The sequence below is a fragment of the Electrona antarctica genome (assembly GCF_951216825.1).
Source record: "Electrona antarctica genome assembly, chromosome: 3".
NCBI classification, from domain to species: domain Eukaryota; kingdom Metazoa; phylum Chordata; class Actinopteri; order Myctophiformes; family Myctophidae; genus Electrona; species Electrona antarctica.
In genome coordinates this window covers 48,409,396-48,432,364 of record NC_136808.1, presented here as the reverse complement: position 1 = coordinate 48,432,364, position 22,969 = coordinate 48,409,396, and the positions used below count along the sequence as shown (strand labels likewise).

The following is a 22,969-nucleotide window of genomic DNA, read 5'->3' as shown; positions in this document are numbered from 1 at the left end:
CATGGTTATATAAAGGATATAAGTGAATCAATTCACGAGTAGACTTTAATATAACCGACCGAGACTATTACAGATTTTATGGAAGATGCTCCGGAATATATTGCTAATTTGACCTCAATGTTGGGAACATGTTTTCGCTGTGCAACCTTTAGCTTTTTTGTTTTCCGAAAACATTCGTGTTCGTAAACGCGTGGAAGGAACACGTTATTCCAACCAGTTCCTTTCCCCTCCATCGGGAGGAGAGTATAGAGAGGGGAGTATAGAGAGTTAGAGACCAGAGAACCTGTGAGGGTACCTACCCTAGGGGACACGGGGAGAACATGTGAGGGTACCTACCCTAGGGGACACGGGGAGAACATGTGAGGGTACCTACCCTAGTGGACACGGGGAGAACATGCAAACTTCACACAGAAAGGCCCTTTCGCCAACCCCGCCTCGGGTATGGGCATTGATGACACGGTGGAAGAGAGAACACGCCCACAGTGTCTCCAGCGGGAGGGGGGGGGGGGGATCTTTGCTTCTGGGGGGGCCCTGGAACATCATATTTTGAGATGGGGGTCCGTGGCTAAATACAGATAATTCTGGGGGTCCTTGACATGAAAAAGGTTGAGCACCACTGATCATAGAAACATAGGTTATTCAGAAAACCTTTAGGATTTAGAAGACATTTCTTTTAGAATCAGCCTCATAATGATGGGTCCATCCATACCTGGTCCCTGGTCAGCAGGTATGCCCTGACCAGCGTGGACATGGCCTGGCCCTGGGCCATGGCAGAGTACCAGCCGGGCTCCAGCGGGCGGAAGCCCTCGCCCAGCTTGCGGGTGACCATGATGGGCCAGCCACCGCGCTCGTCCTGGTTCCGCACCAGCCAGTCGCTGGCGGCGAAGAAGGCCGCCATGTGGGCGGTGGTGGAGATGGTGACGTTGTCCACGCTGCCGCGCCCGCGCAGCACCACCCGTACCACCCGCCTGGGCATGATCTGAGAGGAGAGGAGGAAAGCACCCACATGTTTACCATGATCTGAGAGGAGAGGGGGGAAGCACCCACATGTTTACCATGATCTGAGAGGAGGAAAGCACCCATATGTTTACTTCACACATTCAGGACCAAGGCCGATTCTAAATATCATACCCGTGAAGTGAGGGGCGCTTTACCAACATCACATATGACATCAATTATACACTGCGCAAAAAGCATGGAATACGGATGTGTATATTACAGGAAACTCTCGTTAAATTTCCGGTAAACTCCAGAATTGTACCATCACACCTGTATATTATATATAATTATATGTCTATAATTGCCAGTTAACTCCTCTTTTCACGCAGTGAAATTAACATCACAAAATAAGAATCGTGGTCCCTTATTTGGCCGAGGTTTTCCTCTGACATGCATATGCCGATTTGCTCTGTAACAAACATTAAACTGTTCATTGTTAATAGCGTTTTTAATGTTTTCTAGACAAGACAAACATCAAACCTGTATATAGGAGGGGCTAGCACCCCTCAAAAACACCTTTTAAATCACTCTGTGCTAAGGGCGACACCTTGGTGGCTTTAAGCCCTAGTACCTTGGTGGCCTTAAGCCCTAGTACCTTGGTGGCCTTAAGCCCAAGTACCTTGGTGGCTTTAAGCCCTAGTACTTTGGTGGCTTTAAGCCCTAGTACCTTGGTGGCTTTAAGCCCTAGTACCTTGGTGGCTTTAAGCCCTAGTACCTTGGTGGCTTTAAGCCCTAGTACCTTGGTGGCTTTAAGCCCTAGTACCTTGGTGGCTTTAAGCCCTAGTACCTTGGTGGCTTTAAGCCCTAGTACCTTGGTGGCTTTAAGCCCTAGTACCTTGGTGGCTTTAAGCCCTAGTACTTTGGTGGCCTTAAGCCCTAGTACCTTGGTGGCCTTAAGCCCAAGTACCTTGGTGGCTTTAAGCCCTAGTACCTTGGTGGCTTTAAGCCCTAGTACTTTGGTGGCCTTAAGCCCTAGTACCTTGGTGGCCTTAAGCCCTAGTACCTTGGTGGCTTTAAGCCCTAGTACCTTGGTGGCTTTAAGCCCTAGTACCTTGGTGGCCTTAAGCCCTAGTACCTTGGTGGCTTTAAGCCCTAGTACCTTGGTGGCTTTAAGCCCTAGTACCTTGGTGGCTTTAAGCCCTAGTACCTTGGTGGCTTTAAGCCCTAGTACCTTGGTGGCTTTAAGCCCTAGTACCTTGGTGGCTTTAAGCCCTAGTACCTTGGTGGCCTTAAGCCCTAGTACCTTGGTGGCCTTAAGCCCTAGTACCTTGGTGGCTTTAAGCCCTAGTACCTTGGTGGCCTTAAGCCCTAGTACCTTGGTGGCCTTAAGCCCTAGTACCTTGGTGGCCTTAAGCCCTAGTACCTTGGTGGCCTTAAGCCCTAGTACCTTGGTGGCTTTAAGCCCTAGTACTTTGGTGGCTTTAAGCCCTAGTACCTTGGTGGCCTTAAGCCCTAGTACCTTGGTGGCTTTAAGCCCTAGTACCTTGGTGGCCTTAAGCCCTAGTACCTTGGTGGCCTTAAGCCCTAGTACCTTGGTGGCCTTAAGCCCTAGTACCTTGGTGGCCTTAAGCCCTAGTACCTTGGTGGCCTTAAGCCCTAGTACCTTGGTGGCCTTAAGCCCTAGTACCTTGGTGGCTTTAAGCCCTAGTACCTTGGTGGCTTTAAGCCCTAGTACCTTGGTGGCTTTAAGCCCTAGTACCTTGGTGGCTTTAAGCCCTAGTACCTTGGTGGCTTTAAGCCCTAGTACTTTGGTGGCTTTAAGCCCTAGTACCTTGGTGGCTTTAAGCCCTAGTACCTTGGTGGCTTTAAGCCCTAGTACCTTGGTGGCCTTAAGCCCTAGTACCTTGGTGGCCTTAAGCCCTAGTACCTTGGTGGCTTTAAGCCCTAGTACCTTGGTGGCTTTAAGCCCTAGTACCTTGGTGGCCTTAAGCCCTAGTACCTTGGTGGCTTTAAGCCCTAGTACCTTGGTGGCCTTAAGCCCTAGTACCTTGGTGGCTTTAAGCCCTAGTACCTTGGTGGCTTTAAGCCCTAGTACCTTGGTGGCTTTAAGCCATAGTACCTTGGTGGCCTTAAGCCCTAGTACCTTGGTGGCCTTAAGCCCTAGTACCTTGGTGGCTTTAAGCCCTAGTACCTTGGTGGCTTTAAGCCCTAGTACCTTGGTGGCTTTAAGCCCTAGTACCTTGGTGGCTTTAAGCCCTAGTACCTTGGTGGCTTTAAGCCATAGTACCTTGGTGGCCTTAAGCCCTAGTACCTTGGTGGCCTTAAGCCCTAGTACCTTGGTGGCTTTAAGCCCTAGTACCTTGGTGGCTTTAAGCCCTAGTACCTTGGTGGCCTTAAGCCCTAGTACCTTGGTGGCTTTAAGCCCTAGTACCTTGGTGGCTTTAAGCCCTAGTACCTTGGTGGCCTTAAGCCCTAGTACCTTGGTGGCTTTGACAGCTTTGGTGTTGGACAGTCCGATGCCCTTCCTGAGGTCGGTCAGCAGGTCGCGGGTCAGTGTGCTCCAGGTGGCGCGCGCTCCGATGCCGTAGGTGATGTCGCGGTCTCGGAAGGCGATGAGCGTGCTGCTGGTGACGTAGTGGAGGACGAAGGGCGCACCCTTCTCCGTGGTCTCCAGGACCACCGAGACGCTGCCGTTGGACGTGAACCTCAGGTCCAAACTCAGGATGAAGTCCTTGGAGTTCCCCAGGGGGAGAGAGACACCGTCGGAAGACTCTGTGAGAGAGAGAGAGAGAGAGTATCCATTAAACTTAGTTCCACAGGGGGAGAGAGACACCGTCTGAAGACTCTGTGTGAGAGAGAGAGAGAGAGAGAGAGAGAGAGAGAGAGAGAGAGAGAGAGAGAATCCATTAAACTTAGTTCCACAGGGGGAGAGAGACACCGTCTGAAGACTCTGAGAGAGAGAGAGAGAGAGAGAGAGAGAGAGTATCCATTAAACTTAGTTCCACAGGGGGAGAGAGACACCGTCTGAAGACTCTGAGAGAGAGAGAGAGAGAGAGAGAGAGTATCCATTAAACTTAGTTCCACAGGGGGAGAGAGACACCGTCTGAAGACTCTGAGAGAGAGAGAGAGAGAGAGAGTATCCATTAAACTTAGTTCCACAGGGGGAGAGAGACACCGTCTGAAGACTCTGAGAGAGAGAGAGAGAGAGAGAGAGTATCCATTAAACTTAGTTCCACAGGGGGAGAGAGACACCGTCTGAAGACTCTGAGAGAGAGAGAGAGAGAGTATCCATTAAACTTAGTTCCACAGGGGGAGAGAGACACCGTCTGAAGACTCAGAGAGAGAGAGAGAGAGAGAGAGAGAGAGAGAGAGAGAGAGAGAGAGAGAGAGAGAGAGAGAGAGAGAGAGAATCCATTAAACTTAGTTCCACAGGGGGGAGAGAGACACCGTCTGAAGACTCTGAGAGAGAGAGAGAGAGAGAGAGAGAGAGAGAGAGAGAGAGAGAGAGAGAGAGAGAGAGAGAGAGAGAGAGAGAGAGAGAGAGAGAGAGAGAGAGAGAGACAGAGACAGAGACAGAGAGAGAGAGAGAGAGAGAGAGTATCCATTAAACAGAGTTCCCCAGGGGGAGAGAGACACCGTCAGAAGACTCAAATATGAATATATTGTCATTTGTATTAACAAAAACACTTCATTAAAAGGTGCCGTTTGGAGTTAGGGGATATATATAATGTAAGTCCAAGGTAATTCTGAAAGCCTTAAGTTGGACTTTATTATCTTTGCTTACCTGTAAATTCACCTCAAGATATAAAGTGGACCACCAGATGGTGCTGTTGGCTCAGAGAGCCATGTTTTTCAAGCCACAAGGCCCTATTTTGAAGTGGCACCAGCAGATTTGGTTTGGTGTACTGCCGGGGCACTCGTTAGAGACTTTCCTTTTCATAACGAGCGCTGAAACAGTCCCGCGAGGTTGCAATGACAGCGCGTAGCTATCTCATGTCTGACTCTCTTGTGGCATTGGTGAACAACCTACAGAGCATTCTGTTCTCCGTCTGTGAGAGAGAGAGAGAGAGAGAGAGAGAGAGAGAGAGAGAGAGAGAGAGAGAGAGAGACATGCTGGTCCCCCATGACATGGCAGTTCAGACCTGTCACTTCGCAATGGGCTTAATTACAGTAGATGAATGTCAGAGTAGGGGGGGCAGACAGACAGACAGACATGCTGGTACCCCATGAGATGGCAGTTCAGATCTGTCACTGCACAGCGGGCTTAATTAGATGAATGTCAGAGTAGGAGAGACAGAGAGAGAGACAGAGACAGAGAGAGAGAGCACGGGGGGGGGGGGAGGGTGTTGCCACCATCAGTTGCTAATTCTGTCCCCTCAGTTTAAGTCTCATGCACATGTTTTACTATAAAATGTATTGTTCCGTTCAGTGTGAGAGGACCTCAGTGGAAATAAGTCTTCGGACTTTACTGTGAAATCCTTGAATCGCTGATTAAAATGTTGTATTATGATTGCTTTTCCAACTAAATCAAATCAAATGATTTTTTTCCCCAGTCATTTCAACCTGGAGCCGAGCCTGAGAGGAATAGGAATGAGTGCAGAAGCAGATGCACATGATATCAGCCCTGTCTGTCTGCCCTCACAGTCACTAGATGTACATATCAGCACTGTCTGTCTGCCCTCACAGTCACTAGATGTACATAGCAGCCCTGTCTGTCTGCCCTCACAGTCACTAGATGTACATATCAGCCCTGTCTGTCTGCCCTCAGTCACTAGATGTACATAGCAGCCCTGTCTGTCTGCCCTCACAGTCACTAGATGTACATAGCAGCACTGCATGTCTGCCTGTCCTCACAGTCACTAAGAGATGTACATAGCAGCACTGTCTGTCTGTCTGTCCTCACAGTCACTAGGAGATGTACATAGCAGCACTGTCTGTCTGTCCTCACAGCCACACAGAGATGTACATAGCAGCACTGTCTGTCTGTCCGTCCTCACAGCCACACAGAGATGTACATAGCAGCACTGCATGTCTGTCCGTCCTCACAGCCACACAGAGATGTACATAGCAGCACTGCATGTCTGTCTGTCTGTCCACTAAGAGATGCATATAGCAGCACAGCACATATAGCAGCACTGCATGTCTGTCTGTCCTCAGTCACACAGAGATGTACATAGCAGCACTGTCTGTCCTCACAGTCACACAGAGATGTACATAGCAGCACTGTCTGTCTGCCCTCACAGTCACTAAGAGATGTACATAGCAGCACTGTTTGTCTGCCCTCACAGTCACTAAGATGTACATAGCAGCACTGTCTGTCTGCCCTCACAGTCACTAAGAGATGTACATAGCAGCACTGTCTGTCTGTCCTCACAGTCACACAGAGATGTACATAGCAGCACTGTCTGTCTGTCCTCACAGACACACAGAGATGTACATAGCAGCACTGTCTGTCTGTCCTCACAGACACTAGGAGATGCACATAGCAGCACTGTTTGTCGACTACATTTGTCCACTGACAAAAACTAAATAAAAACTAAGCTATGATGACTAAAATGTAGACTAAATATATTGACTATTTTGGTAACGAAAAACGACGACTAAAATGTTAGGGAGGGACTAGTGGAGAAGAGATCCAGTAGAAAATGTTAGGGAGGGACTAGTGGAGAAGAGATCCAGTAGAACTAAATGTTATGCTTGGTTGTGTGCAGGTGTCACGCTCTGACAATAGCCGATCTACAAGCTCACTACGTGTGTCTGTCACACACACACACACACACACACACACACACACACACACACACACACACACACACACACACACACACACACACACACACACACACACACACACACACACACACACACACACACACACACACACACACACACACACACACTTTCAGACTGGTCTCCCCCTCCTTATGCATGTGATGTATTACCATGTGTTGTTCTTGCTTACTGTACGTCTTTCTGGATTAAGAGCGTCTGCTAAATGTCTACATTGTAATTGTCATGCGGTGAGGTACAAACTGTCACCTTCCACAGGGCCTTCTGATCGAGAGACAGAGAGAGAAAGAGACAGAGAGAGACAGAGACAGAGAGACAGAGAGAGAGACAGAGACACAGAGACAGAGACAGAGACAGAGAGAGACAGAGCGAGACAGAGACACAGAGAGACACAGACACAGACAGAGAGAGAGAGAGAGAGACACACAGACACAGAGACACAGACAGAGAGACAGAGAGAGAGAGAGAAGGAAGGATAGATAGATAGGGAGAGCGCCAGTCAGGCAGGGGCCTGTGGTTGTGGTTGTCTCTTTAATGCACTCATAAATCCATTACTCAAGGCAATCCAGAGAGTAAGTGGATTTGTACTGCATGTGGCCCCGAGATTACTTCGTTTACTCTTGATTACTCCGATTACTCTGCCATCAATAGAATATGGGCAGGGCATACAGACCACAACATCTCCTTTCCACTCTGAGGGAAGAGAGGGTATTGTGCATGCACAAAATCCAGTGGCAAAGTGAGTTTAACGTCGTTTAACGCAATCAGATAGGACTTTTCTGTTTGTATGTATGGGCTGTCAATCAGATAGGACTTTTCTGTTTGGATGGATCGGGCTGTCAATCAGATAAGACCTTTCTGTGTGGATGTATGTGCTGTCAATCAGATAGGACTTTTCTGTTTGGATGTATGGGCTGTCAATCAGATAGGACCTTTCTGTGTGGATGTATGGGCTGTCAATCAGATAGGACTTTTCTGTTTGGATGTATGGGCTGTCAATCAGATAGGACTTTTCTGTTTGGATGTATGAGCTTTTTGCGTGCGTGCGTGCGTGCGTGAAGGAGCATACTGAATACGTGTACACCTTTGGAACCCATGTGTGCAGTTAAATTTGGCATTTGTCTAAATTGATCTTGTGTTCATGTCTTATGTTCTTTTACTAAGTTTTACTATTTTTATCATTCTTTTTTTGTATTGCTATTTCTATTGTTTTGCCCTATTGTTCCTTAGTTTAGTACTTAGTTTAACTACAAATTCGAAATTAGATTTTTCAACCAACTTCAGTTCAACATCTGACTTGAGAACATGGAAGCGGCTGATTGGCTGATTAAATAAGCAATTTAAATGTTTGTTTCAAGCCGTCACTTGGACGTTCTTGCCCGCTAATAATAAACAAAAAATCACACCCGTGTGGACTGAGTGGTGCAAGGTCTTATATAGTCTGTCAGCTATGTCAGTGACGTCACACACTAACCATAGCAACCATGCTCGTCTTTTTGGTACGAACACGTGTACAAAGCCAGTTGTTGGAGTGGTTTGCACCACTCAAAAAAATACTTTAGACCTTTATCCGACCTTTACTTTCTGGACACGATGTGCGGAAACGGGTCCGTTTTCTGTAAAGTGGAAACCATGCGCCGTTATAAGACCTCCTCTCCAAGCTACAGTATGAGCGTAGGGACTGAGGTCCCATATGAGGCTACAGTATGAGCGTAGGGACTGAGGTCCCATATGGGGCTACAGTATGAGCGTAGGGACTGAGGTCCCATAAGGGGCTACAGCCGCTACAGTATGAGCATAGGGACTGAGGTCCCATAAGGGGCTACAGTATGAGCGTAGGGACTGAGGTCCCATATGGGGCTACAGTATGAGCGTAGGGACTGAGGTCCCATATGGGGCTACAGTATGAGCGTAGGGACTGAGGTCCCATATGGGGCTACAGTATGAGCGTAGGGACTGAGGTCCCATAAGGGGCTACAGTATGAGCGTAGGGACTGAGGTCCCATATGGGGCTACAGTATGAGCGTAGGGACTGAGGTCCCATATGGGGCTACAGTATGAGCGTAGGGACTGAGGTCCCATATGGGGCTACAGTATGAGCGTAGGGACTGAGGTCCCATATGGGGCTACAGTATGAGCATAGGGACTGAGGTCCCATATGGGGCTACAGTATGAGCGTAGGGACTGAGGTCCCATATGGGGCTACAGTATGAGCGTAGGGACTGAGGTCCCATATGAGGCTACAGTATGAGCGTAGGGACTGAGGTCCCATATGGGGCTACAGTATGAGCATAGGGACTGAGGTCCCATATGGGGCTACAGTATGAGCGTAGGGACTGAGGTCCCATATGGGGCTACAGTATGAGCGTAGGGACTGAGGTCCCATATGGGGCTACAGTATGAGCGTAGGGACTGAGGTCCCATATGAGGCTACAGTATGAGCGTAGGGACTGAGGTCCCATATGGGGCTACAGTATGAGCGTAGGGACTGAGGTCCCATAAGGGGCTACAGTATGAGCGTAGGGACTGAGGTCCCATATGGGGCTACAGTATGAGCGTAGGGACTGAGGTCCCATATGGGGCTACAGTATGAGCGTAGGGACTGAGGTCCCATAAGGGGCTACAGTATGAGCGTAGGGACTGAGGTCACATATGGGGCTACAGTATGAGCGTAGGGACTGAGGTCCCATATGGGGCTACAGTATGAGCGTAGGGACTGAGGTCCCATATGGGGCTACAGTATGAGCGTAGGGACTGAGGTCCCATATGGGGCTACAGTATGAGCGTAGGGACTGAGGTCCCATATGGGGCTACAGTATGAGCGTAGGGACTGAGGTCCCATATGAGGCTACAGTATGAGCGTAGGGACTGAGGTCCCATATGGGGCTACAGTATGAGCGTAGGGACTGAGGTCCCATAAGGGGCTACAGTATGAGCGTAGGGACTGAGGTCCCATATGGGGCTACAGTATGAGCGTAGGGACTGAGGTCCCATATGGGGCTACAGTATGAGCGTAGGGACTGAGGTCCCATATGGGGCTACAGTATGAGCGTAGGGACTGAGATCCCATATGGGGCTACAGTATGGCCCTCATTTATCAACCGTGCGTACGCCAAAATATGGGTGTACGCCGAAATTACCGCAATTTTCGACATTTACCATTTGCGCCAACGTTTGATTTTGAACTTGAGCCAGGACAAAACTCACGTCTGGTCGGGAGCTGTCGTACGCTTTGTCCTCACCTGTTTTTCTGTCGTAGAACAGCGGAGCAGCATTGTCTGAACTGCTGACACGCTGTCACAGGCATCTAAACATATGTTTTCACTCCTAAAATGTTAATATAAAACTGTATGTATATACATGTAAAAAGAAAAAGAGAGATTTCCAACTTTACAAGTAATTAAAATCGCGCAATTAAAAACAATATAACATGTTTACAATGTATTAGTTTGTGCTTAATCAAACAGTGCTTTACTGGCCTTGTTATGCGAGCGCACTTGTGAGATGATTTGGGAGCGCATCGCATGCGGCATGAGCGTGACATCAGATGCCTATAGAATCACTGTGATATTATTTAAAAAAAAGGCACATGGACTGCACGCCTTTATTTCCAAGTGACAATGACAATCATACAGCTTGCCTATTTGCAATTGTAGCAGGCTATAGGCGTAAGGGGCTTAATCATTCACCATTTAAATAAGCGCTTTGACAGTTCAGATAAAAGCGAGATCATTTTCGGGGGTCGGGAGGCGTGCGTCGCCAGCCCAGGCCAGCACATACCGGCACACATGCAAACCTTCATCCATATGTTTATGATTCGTTCATCAATGATCAAATCACTCCATAAACGTTGATTATGACTGCCTTGACGACATGGTAGCCTATCTCTCATGCAGGCATCACTGACTCACCCACAGGACTTATCACAGCAGTGCGCAGTCTCACTGATCGCCTTCGCCGTGCACTGCGCACGAATGGGTAAAATTATTATAGGCCTACAAACTGTCATGTAGCCTTGAGGTGCGTGCGTGCGTGCGTGGACATGACAGAAAGGCAAGCGAGGTGAGAGGGAAACAGGTGAGAGGGAATTATTTAATTCATGCAGGTGTTCGTTCTTTATTTATTTAAGATACAACACACCAGTTAGTTGGGCTTGCAAGTTGTGTGTGTGTGTGTGTGTGTGTGTGTGTGTGTGTGTATGAGAGAGGGGGGTGAGGCGGGCAGTACGTTTTTCCTGTATCCATGGTTTCCAGGTCGTATTGCAGTTGTTCATGTCGCAAAAACGAGGGCGAGGCTTGATTTCATAGGGCGTGCCAGATAGATTTCAGCCGTCACATTTATAAACGTCCGAACGAAATTAAGGAAGAAACAGCTGTCTGCGATCACTTTGTAAATGCCGACCCGACGTGGGTGTACTACGAATCCTACACTCGAATTTGGGGCAGATTTTACACTCGATTGATAAATGAGGGCCTATGAGCGTAGGGACTGAGGTCCCATATGGGGCTACAGTATGAGCGTAGGGACTGAGGTCCCATATGAGGCTACAGTATGAGCGTAGGGACTGAGGTCCCATAAGGGGCTACAGTATGAGCGTAGGGACTGAGGTCCCATATGGGGCTACAGTATGAGCGTAGGGACTGAGGTCCCATATGGGGCTACAGTATGAGCGTAGGGACTGAGGTCCCATATGGGGCTATTTAATGTCAAGCACTTTGAGCTACTTATTTGTATGAAAGGTGCTATACAAATAAATAAATTATTATGTGTGCGCGCGCGCGCACACACGCACACGCACACGCGCACACACACACACACACACACACACACACACACAGGAACCCCACCTTTTTGCGTTATCCTTATAGCAATATTGTATAAACGTACCTTTGTACATTTTACAAAAACTGTACATGAGTACATGTACTACATGTGCGTGGCTTACCTGGGGCACCGAACTGTGGGTGCAGGCATTTCTTCAGAAATACCAAGAGCCTGAACAGTAATTTATCTAGTGACACCTGACCCAAACCCTAACTTTGTAACCCGCAGCACATGTCGGACTTTTGGATAAATGTCTGCACCTCCTGAACCGTCTTTTTTACCTGGGGCGCTGAACTGTCGCTACATGTTTTACTTAACCCATTTAGACCTGGGAACGATTCTAGAAATGTCTTCTAAATCCCGACAGTTTTCTAAAAAAAAAGAAATGTTTCTATGTCGTTCTCAAACATTTTCATGTCAAGGACCTCCAAAAATGTATGTAATTGGCCGCCGACCCCCATCTGGTAAATGGTGCATTTATATAGCGCCTTGGATCGCCCCAGCATACAGTCACACCATCTGAAAATATGTTGTTCCAGTGACCCCCCCAGAAGCAAATATTTGAAGTTAAATCTTCACGATTTTTCAAAAATAGCAGACCTACAAGTTCATGAGCTTGTAATGTTGCTCTGGAGAGGGAAGTCTGGAGAACTCTGCTGGAGCTGTTGCCCTCGCGACCCGACTACAGATAAGCGGTTGAATATGGATGGATGGATGGATGGTGGTATACCTGGGGCGCTGAACTGTCGAACCCAGGTGCTGCGGTTCTTGTCTCGCACGCGGCTGAGGCTGCAGCCTTTCGGGACGTCCCAGAGCGGCGGCGACGCGTCGCGTTCCTCCGCCGTGTCGTACAGCTCCACGTGGGGCGGGCGCTCCGTCAGGTTCTTACTGTAGTGACTCAGACCATACTGAGCGATCTGGATGGCATAGAAATACCCCTGAGGACCCCACTGGGTGGACAGGGGCACGCCTAGAGGAACAGGATGATGAATTATCAACCACATGTTTGATTCAACAAGCGTCAGCATACAGTCACACCATCTTCAACACTTCTGACTGTGGAATAAATGAATGGCAATGACCCATTGACTGCCTACTGCACGGACGCGGCCATTACGAGCCATAGACTAACATCGCGCCTCAGTTTCCCAGAAGCCCTAGCAAGCCAGTGTGAATCATTGGTTTCCGGTTACGTCATAAGAACGCGTCACCTATCCCACCGTGTCGGATGGAAACCCTGTAAGTCTTAAAACGTATAAAAAAAGGCGAATTAAACAATGAAAACAAAATGTCGGGAATGTCGTGATCCGCAGGGAAGCTGTTCTTTATCACTTAGGTTGGGAATGAAGTGATTAGCAGTCAACGTGTTTTAAGGAAGCGTCATTGCTTCATATGGACAGAGATAAAAAAGGAGCAAGGATATAGTGATACGTCGTCTTACTCTATAGGCATGATGCCCCCGAGCACAGTGGGGAAAACCAACGGGGTTTGGAACGATGGAACCAGAAAATGGCTGCCACTGCTGTGCCTTGTAACAATAACTCATGTCATATACGATTAGAATCATCATGACATGTTAGAGTCATCACGAGCTGACGTTAGTTAACCCTTACCTTCCACTCCGCTGATGCACTTGACGCGGTCGCGGACCTCCACGTTGTAGCCCTCGAAGGACATGAAGACCCCGTGAGGGTGGTAGGGCTCCCTCTGGGCGTAGACCTGAAATATATATACAATATATATTAACCGATTTTGACCTGAGATCAGATTCTAAAAATGTCTTCTACATCCTGACAGTTTTCTGAAAAAGCTATGTTTCTATGTCAGTCGTTCTTCGATTTTTCAAAAATAGCAGATCTACAAGCTCGTAGCGCGCCACTCGGTGGCACGCTATGAGCTTGTAGATCTGCTATTTTTCAACAGCTAAAGCATAACATAATGCTAACACCAAAAGAGGTTCCCGCCCAAAACGGGTTAATAACACTGAGGGTGGTAGGGCTCCCTCTGGGTGTAGACCTGAAATATATATATATAGACAATATATATTAATATAACACTGTGAGGGTGGTAGGGCTCCCTCTGGGCGTAGACCTGAAATATATATATGAATATAACACTGAGGGTGGTAGGGCTCCCTCTGGGCGTAGACCTGAAATATATATACAATATATATTAATATAACACTGAGGGTGGTAGGGCTCCCTCTGGGCGTAGACCTGAAATATATATACAATATATATTAATATAACACTGAGGGTGGTAGGGCTCCCTCTGGGCGTAGACCTGAAATATATATACAATATATATTAATATAACACTGAGGGTGGTAGGGCTCCCTCTGGGCGTAGACCTGAAATATATATACAATATATATTAATATAACACCGAGAGGGTGGTAGGGCTCCCTCTGGGCGTAGACCTGAAATATATATACAATATATATTAATATAACACCGAGAGGGTGGTAGGGCTCCCTCTGGGCGTAGACCTGAAATATATATACAATATATATTAATATAACACTGTGAGGGTGGTAGGGCTCCCTCTGGGCGTAGACCTGAAATATATATACAATATATATTAATATAACACCGTGAGGGTGGTAGGGCTCCCTCTGGGCGTAGACCTGAAATATATATACAATATATATTAATATAACACTGTGAGGGTGGTAGGGCTCCCTCTGGGCGTAGACCTGAAATATATATACAATATATATTAATATAACACCGTGAGGGTGGTAGGGCTCCCTCTGGGTTCATATACCTTTAACCTATTTTGGGCGGGAACCCCTTGGTGTTTTAAACAATAGCTAAATTACGTTTAGCTATTGAAAAAGTTTTCATTTTTGAAAAATGATTTAGAAAACTTTTTTTTTTAAATTTCGACGTCAGGCCTGAATGGGTTAACCTATTTAGTTAGACCTAAGTGCAGATTCTACAAATGTCTTCTAAATCAAGGGTTCCCAACCTGTGGGTTTTTTTTTTTTTGCAACTGAATGGCTGGAAAATGGAAATGAAGAGTTTACATATAGTACACATAGTACATGCATACACCTTCCCTAATGATTATATCTGGTTTCAGTATTTATTTATGGTGTATTGTCTCTATTATTAAGGTTATTGTAGCAGTCAATTCATATTGGGGGTCGGGAGGAGGCGGGGCGGGGGTCCCGAGACATTGCCAAAGCATTTCCGGGGGTCTCCGGCCAAAAACGTTGAGAACCCCTGTTCTAAATCAGTAAAACAGTTTTCTGAAAAACCTATGTTTCTATATCAGTGGTGCTCAACCAATTTCATGCCAACGACCCCCAGAATTATATGTAATTGGCCGCCGACACCCATCTGAAAATATGTTGTTCCTGGAACCCCCCAGAAGCAAAGATTTGAGTTAAAAACGTTTGCTGTGAACGAATATATATTCTAAGATTTGCACTCATTTTCACGATTTCAAGTTTAGCTATTTTTCAATAGCTAAACTTTAACATAATGCTTAAAACACCAAAAGGGGTTCCTGTCCTGAATGAGTTAAGAGAGGTTTAAGTCGAGCACTTTGATGTTGTCTGTTTAAAGCCACGGTAGATCCAGGTGTAGTAATGATCAGCAACTACAGACTAAAGACAATCAATAGTTTCATGGAAGAAATGAGAATCGTGATCTCAATTCTTACGGGGGAAAATAGAGATTCACATTTGAGCGAGTCGTGCAGCACTGGACTGGAGTGACCTTTGGGGTGTCCATGGACCGACCTTGGGGTGACCATGGACCGACCTTGGGGTGACAATGGACCGACCTTGGGGTGACCTTGCACTGACCTTTGAGTAGCTGTGCTGGAACTCGAAGCGGTCGTAGCCGTCGTACTGGATGACCTTGCCGTACACTTCGAAGTACTTCTCCATCCAGCTGAAGGGCAGGTAGATCTCCGAGCCCTCTCGCCGACCTTTTGATCAGGGATGTGGCGATGCATCGTTAATTACAGTTTATCCAGATAAAACAATTAAATAAACGCTCACAATAATTAGAGATGCAACCGATCCGATATTTTTTCGGGATCGGCCTCCGATCCAGCTTAATTAATGTACCGGAGATCGGATTTGACGCCACCAATACACGCTCCGATACAGTAGGGGGAAACGTGTTTAATGTTTACTACAGTCTGTCCTGCACAGACAGTGCAGTGAGCGAATCCAACCTCCAGTATGTACAGACTGCAAACAGAGACTATAGAAAAAAGCCCCACTAAGGTGCTAATTGTCCTAAGCTTTTGTGGAGCTGCAAATATTCAGCACCACTTAAACCCTTAGTTCACTAGCCTACACCAATCCATTCAACCAAAAATAGCAGATCTACAAGCTCGCAACACGTTGTGAGCTAAAGACTGCGTGTGTGCACAGAGTTTTGGGATTTGAGCTGCTTCTGCCATGGAAGCAAGCGGTGGCTACTGGCTAGAGACGGAAGGCAAAATATGGATAGAAATATTATAATAGTTTCTGGATTAATGCTCTTTTATCACATCTCGTGTTTTTATCACGTTCTCGTGTTTGGAAAACGAGGGTTAAATTAAATAGCTAAACACGAGATATCTCGAGGTTGGCATAGATTGTGTTAATAGCTGGCGACAAAAGCGTGGAAATAGATTTTTCGATGCCGTTGCTACATCGTTCCGTCCCAAAGGGACCACCATGGGACCCCCCCGTCCCGCCCCCATGGGACCCCCGTCCCATCCCTATACCTTTGATGGTGACGTCATCGTTGATCAGGCAGTCCACCTCCTCGTACTTGGCCCCTCCAGCTACGGGCGGAGGTTCGGGGGGCTGCGGCGGGTGCTGCTGCTGGCTGCTGACGCTGGCGTCGCCCTGCCCCTCCCTGGGGGGGCTGGGGGGGGCGACGGGCAGGATGCCGCGAGGCAGGAAGCGCAGCGGGCCGCCCTGGTTGGAGCAGCGGTTCCACAGCAGCACGGTGACCAGCGTGAACAGCGTGCAGATGACGATCAGGGTCTTGTAGTTGACGCGCGCGGCGAGGCAGCGCATGGTGACCCACCGACCGACCCACTGACCGACCCACCCACGGACGTCTCTCCTGGGGGGAAAAAAACAACACAGTAAAGAAAGATCACACCCGTGTACAACCGAGCGTTGCAGGCTGTGTGTGTTTATCGATAGACCAAGTGTAGCCATATGGAATGGAGAAGTAATTAAACACAGGGCTCCATTTTCGTCACCGCTAAACCCATTATCCCTAAACTTCTTTGCCTTTTTTACTATTTTGAACATTTTTGAATAGTTAAAATGGCCAGTCTACAAGCTCACAAAAGTGTCAATGTAGATTGGCTAGTTGAACTATTCAAAAATGTTTTTCAAAATAGTAAAAAAAAAGGCAAAGAAGTTTAGGGATAAGGGGTTTAGCGGTGACAAAAATGGAGCCCATAGTTTTCTCTTTTCTTCTTAAAATTCACTTAGCACTTAGTATTGATTAAATTATTATTTACATTGCAAAACGATTCGATACCGAATATTTACATTGCAAAATGATACGATACAAAGTCAAACGATACAGTATTTTTGAGTGGTGTAAACCACTCCTACAACTGGCTTTGTTTGTGCAGAAAAAATGAGCATGGTTGCTATGTTCACCCTGTTCACCCGGGTGTGATTTTTGAGTGGTGTAAACCACTCCTACAACTGGCTTTGTTGAGTGGTGTAAACCACTCCTACAACTGGCTTTGTTTGTGCAGAAAAAATGAGCATGGTTGCTATGTTCACCCTGTTGACCCGGGTGTGATTTCATTACGTCAGACATGATTTAATTACGTCAGACAATTAAATCATTCATTTACACCACTCAGTTCACACGGGTGTGATTTTTTGTTTACATGTCGATATATTTCAATACCGTTAGTCCGTTACTATATCGTTACAGCTCTAGTTCCAGGTCTTAAAACGGATCATTCTTCTTACATGTTGTGTTCAACATGCGGCACCACGGCTGACCTTCAGCGCTCACTGGAGAGTTGCTTTCCTCCATGTTTGTGAAATGAAAGCCTAAACTACGATTCTATCAAATAATAAAATAGATACGGCCAAAGTCAGACAGCGCAGCGTCTGTGACTGAGGATCGATTAGAACGGAGCATTGCTTACACACAACTTTGAAATGGTGGGATCATTTTAGATTAACCCATTCTGGGCGGGAACCCCTTTTGGTGTTTGAAGCATTATGTTATGCTTTAGCTATTGAAAAATAGCAGATCTACAAGCTCATAGCACGGCACCGAGTGCCACGCTACGAGCTTGTAGGTCTGCTATTTTTTTTAAAGTCATGAAAATGTGGCGCAAATCTTTGAATATATATTATTTCAGAGCGAACAATTTTAACTCAAATCTTTTCCTCTGGGGGGGGGTCTCTGGAATAACATATTTTCAGATGGGGTCAGCGGCCAAATACAGATAATTCTGGGGGTCCTTGACATGAAAAAGGTTGAGTACCACTGAAATAGAAACATGGGGTTTTTCAGAAAACCTTTAGGATTTAGAAGACATTTTTTAAGAATCGTCCTCAGGTCTAAATGGGTTAATGACCTGGAAATGAGACGGAAACCCAAATGGTCTGTAGATAAGAATATACAGCTCCTTCTACAACATTTTTAATATTGTGCAAAAATATAATTTTCTTCCGTAATAAAATTAAAAAAGTGAAACTTTCATATATCCCCAATTAATTGCACATACAGTTAAATATTTAAAACCTTTTAAATATTTAAAGTATTAGAATATTTTACGAGACCACTAAAAAAAAAGTTTTAATCCAGAAATGTCGACCGTCTGAAAAGTATTATGTATGCAGTCAATACTTGGTCTGGGCTACTTTTATGGGGCGTGGCATGGAGGTGATCAGCCTGTGGCACTGTTGAGGTGTTATGGAAGCCCAGTTTTTTGAGGGGTGCTAGCCCCTCCTATATACAGGTTTAATGTTTGTTTTTAGTTTGTTTTAAAAACGCCATTGACAATGAAGGGAAAATTTACGTCATCTTGTCCCTAACAAACATTAAATGCCATTAACAATAAAGATAACTATGTTTGTTTTACATCACCAAATCAACATGAGTTAGACTTTAATATATTAGCGCCCCTCACTTCAAACGGGTGTGATTTTTTTTCTGTGATAACAGCCATACGTTTGTATTGTTGAGTCTTATGTCTCACACCTTGCTCTTGACAATCCAACCTAGATTCTCTGTGGCGTTCATTTCAGGCCAGTTGGCTGGTCAGTTAAGCACAGTAATACCATGGTCAGTACTCCAGTTTACTAGTAGTTTTAACACAGTAATACCATGGTCAGTACACCAGTTTACTAGTAGTTTTAACACAGTAATACCATGGTCAGTACACCAGTTTACTAGTAGTTTTAACAGAGTAATACCACGGTCAGTACACCAGTTTACTAGTAGTTCTAACACAGTAATACCACGGTCAGTACACCAGTTTACTAGTAGTTTTAACACAGTAACACCATGGTCAGTACACCAGTTTACTAGTAGTTTTAACACAGTAATACCACGGTCAGTACACCAGTTTACTAGTAGTTTTAACACAGTAATACCACGGTCAGTACACCAGTTTACTAGTAGTTTTAACACAGTAATACCACGGTCAGTACACCAGTTTACTAGTAGTTTTAACACAGTAATACCACGGTCAGTACACCAGTTTACTAGTAGTTTTAACACAGTAATACCACGGTCAGTACACCAGTTTACTAGTAGTTTTAACACAGTAATACCACGGTCAGTACACCAGTTTACTAGTAGTTTTAACACAGTAATACCATGGTCAGTACACCAGTTTACTAGTAGTTTTAACACAGTAATACCACGGTCAGTACACCAGTTTACTAGTAGTTTTAACACAGTAATACCACGGTCAGTACACCAGTTTACTAGTAGTTTTAACACAGTAACACCACGGTCAGTACACCAGTTTACTAGTAGTTTTAACACAGTAATACCATGGTCAGTACACCAGTTTACTAGTAGTTTTAACACAGTAACACCACGGTCAGTACACCAGTTGACTAGTAGTTTTAACACAGTAACACCACGGTCAGTACACCAGTTTACTAGTAGTTTTAACACAGTAATACCATGGGCAGTACACCAGTTTACTAGTAGTTTTAACACAGTAATACCATGGTCAGTACACCAGTTTACTAGTAGTTTTAACACAGTAATACCATGGTCAGTACACCAGTTTACTAGTAGTTTTAACACAGTAATACCATGGTCAGTACACCAGTTTACTAGTAGTTTTAACACAGTAATACCATGGTCAGTACACCAGTTTACTAGTAGTTTTAACACAGTAATACCATGGTCAGTACACCAGTTTACTAGTAGTTTTAACACAGTAATACCACGGTCAGTACACCAGTTTACTAGTAGTTTTAACACAGTAATACCATGGTCAGTACACCAGTTTACTAGTAGTTTTAACACAGTAATACCATGGGCAGTACACCAGTTTACTAGTAGTTTTAACACAGTAATACCACGGTCAGTACACCAGTTTACTAGTAGTTTTAACACAGTAATACCACGGTCAGCACACCAGTTTACTAGTAGTTTTAACACAGTAATACCATGGTCAGTACACCAGTTTACTAGTAGTTTTAACACAGTAATACCACGGTCAGTACACCAGTTTACTAGTAGTTTTAACACAGTAATACCATGGTCAGTACACCAGTTTACTAGTAGTTTTAACACAGTAATACCATGGTCAGTACACCAGTTTACTAGTAGTTTTAACACAGTAATACCATGGTCAGTACACCAGTTTACTAGTAGTTTTAACACAGTAATACCACGGTCAGTACACCAGTAGTTTTGGCCCTGTGGGCATGTGCCAAATCGAGCTGGACAGGAAAATCAGCATCTCCAGAAAGCTTGTCAACATACTGAAGCACACAAAGTGCTCTAAAATATCCTGATAGATGGCTGTGTTGAAGTCAATGAGACAATAAACGAGGAGTCTGGGGATGCAGAGACGAAGCAGGGATGGATGGCAGCCTGGCGATGACGAGTGCTTTTTCAGACCAGTGGTTCCCAAACTTTGTTTCATGTCAAGGACCCCCAAATTGACACTGATTAGCCCACGGACCCCCGTTTGAAAACATTATGCTAGGGACCCCCACCCCATAAGAGAAGATTTGTACAGCTCTAGCAGTGATTCTCAACCAGTTTAATTTCAAGAACCCGTAGTTTGACATGCAATAGTTTGACACGCAATAGGGCAGGCTACGGACCCCCATTTCTCTGGGGCCCCAATTTATATTGTGAAATCAATGTTAATGTAACTCTGAGAGTGTACAAATGTCAGGTTCCATTTGTACACTCTCAGAGTTACAGACCCATAAGGGTCCATTTGGTTCCAAACTATCATTTAGCTGGGGACCCCCTGGAACACCCTCAAGGACCCCTGGGAACCACTGCTTTAGACAGAGATGAAGCATAGCAGTGTTTTTAGCAGCAAATTTCTATTTTAGTCATAGTCTCTTGAATAGTTTCCATTTAGTTTTAGTTACCTGGATTGTTTTAGTGTTAGTCTAGTTTTAGTCGACTAAATCTACAGTTGATGTATTTTGGCGGGCCTAAATGCCGTCGTAATGGCTGATTGTACACTTGCTGAAAATAGCCGGTCTTCAAGCCCACAACGCGACACGTTGTGGGCTTGTAGATCTATTTTCAGCATGCAACCAAGTGTAAAATGACTTATACTGGATCTCTTGTCCAATAGTCCCTTCCTAGCATTTTAGTCTAGTTTTTTTATTTGTTGACAAAATTGTCAGTATATTTAGTCTTAGTTTTAGTCATCATAGCTTAGTTTTCATTTAGTTTGTCAGTGGAAAAAGGTAGTCGACGAACATTTTTCGTCTTGGTTTGAATCAACGAAAATCAACACTGAAGCATTAAAGCATAGATGGATGGCAGCCCCAACGATGACGCTGAGTGCTTTAGGAAGCTTACAGAGAGCAGGGAGGCCAGTGTCTGCCTCGTCTCTCTGGCATCAGCGTCAGCCCAGAGAGAGATCAATACTCCTCCCGTTGCTAATTACAACTCACAGCTTGAAGACACACACACACACACACACACACACACACACATCGTACAAAACAGGAAGATTGCAAGGAAAATAATTCCCCCCCCCCCCGCAAGTTCATCAATCAGCCAACTTCTGATCAAAAAAGGTCAGCATTATTATTCACATTAATTAATTGCCCAGTGGGAGCAAATCTGCCACAACAACAGTCACATGACTGTGATTGTAGCCTTTCTAACAAAGTCTCAAGGACGGTCGTGTCATCTCTAATGAAGGCAAGCAGTTTGCCAGAAAAGCGTCTTAACTCGCCAATCTAGTGGCTGAAAACGTGCTCACGGATCGCCACCATCCACTCCAATGTGGAAAGCGGTTTCTAGGGGTCCCGTGAATGTCATTTAATTCACCCAAAACATACATGTTGTAACCGGTGATCATAACGTTTATGGAAATGAGATGCAAATCAAGCTCATTTTGATCCAAAACGCAGCCTGGAAGAAACATCGGACATATTAGGATTCTAAAAACTGCGTCCCTAACTGCGCCCTGTATTTGTTGTCCTAAATGTTGTCCTGTATTTGTTGTCCTAAATGTTGTCCTGTATTTGTTGTCCTAAATGTTGTCCTGTATTTGTTGTCCTAAATGTTGTCCTGTATTTGTTGTCCTAAATGTTGTCCTAAATGTTGTCCTGTATTTGTTGTCCTGTATTTGTTGTCCTAAATGTTGTCCTGTATTTGTTGTCCTAAATGTTGTCCTAAATGTTGTCCTGTATTTGTTGTCCTAAATGTTGTCCTAAATGTTGTCCTGTATTTGTTGTCCTAAATGTTGTCCTAAATGTTGTCCTGTATTTGTAGTCCTAAATGTTGTCCTGTATTTGTAGTCCTAAATGTTGTCCTGTATTTGTAGACCTAAATGTTGTCCTGTATTTGTAGTCTTAAATGTTGTCCTGTATTTGTAGTCCTAAATGTTGTCCTGTATTTGTTGTCCTAAATGTTGGCAGAGCTGTGTAACATTATTTTATTATCTTGGCCAGTTCACATCTTGTAAAAGAGACGTCAGTCTCAATGTGTTTCTTTGTCAGGTGAAACCTGACATATAACAGGCCCGTTTTTAATAGCAACCATGTCTGAAAATCGTGTATCCAATCATGTAGTAGCGACCTAGTCATGATTGGCTGCCTCCTAAGCCCCGCCCCGCTGAAGTGAGCGCTCCCTGGGAAACCGTCTCCTACTGATACAATACTAGCGCCTATCTAAGACCAGCCAGCTCAAAGTGACAACAGCTGTGATTGAACCACGAAAAGAACGTCGGAAACGAACGCAAACAA

General features: G+C 45.4%; 1 protein-coding gene across 1 annotated transcript in view; it reads right to left on the bottom strand.

The window, feature by feature from the left end:
• LOC306920845 (D-glucuronyl C5-epimerase B-like) overlaps positions 1-22,969 on the bottom strand; it is a 43,858-nt gene that overhangs the window by 6,278 nt on the left and 14,611 nt on the right. Inside the window, exons 3-8 of the mRNA XM_079497776.1 lie at positions 16,285-16,631; positions 15,368-15,492; positions 13,167-13,272; positions 12,284-12,523; positions 3,419-3,711; positions 710-979 (exon numbers count right to left, since the gene is read on the bottom strand). Of these exons, the coding sequence (XP_079353902.1) occupies positions 710-979; positions 3,419-3,711; positions 12,284-12,523; positions 13,167-13,272; positions 15,368-15,492; positions 16,285-16,582 (1,332 nt within the window). The 5' untranslated portion in view covers positions 16,583-16,631. The remainder of the gene's footprint in view (positions 1-709; positions 980-3,418; positions 3,712-12,283; positions 12,524-13,166; positions 13,273-15,367; positions 15,493-16,284; positions 16,632-22,969) is intronic.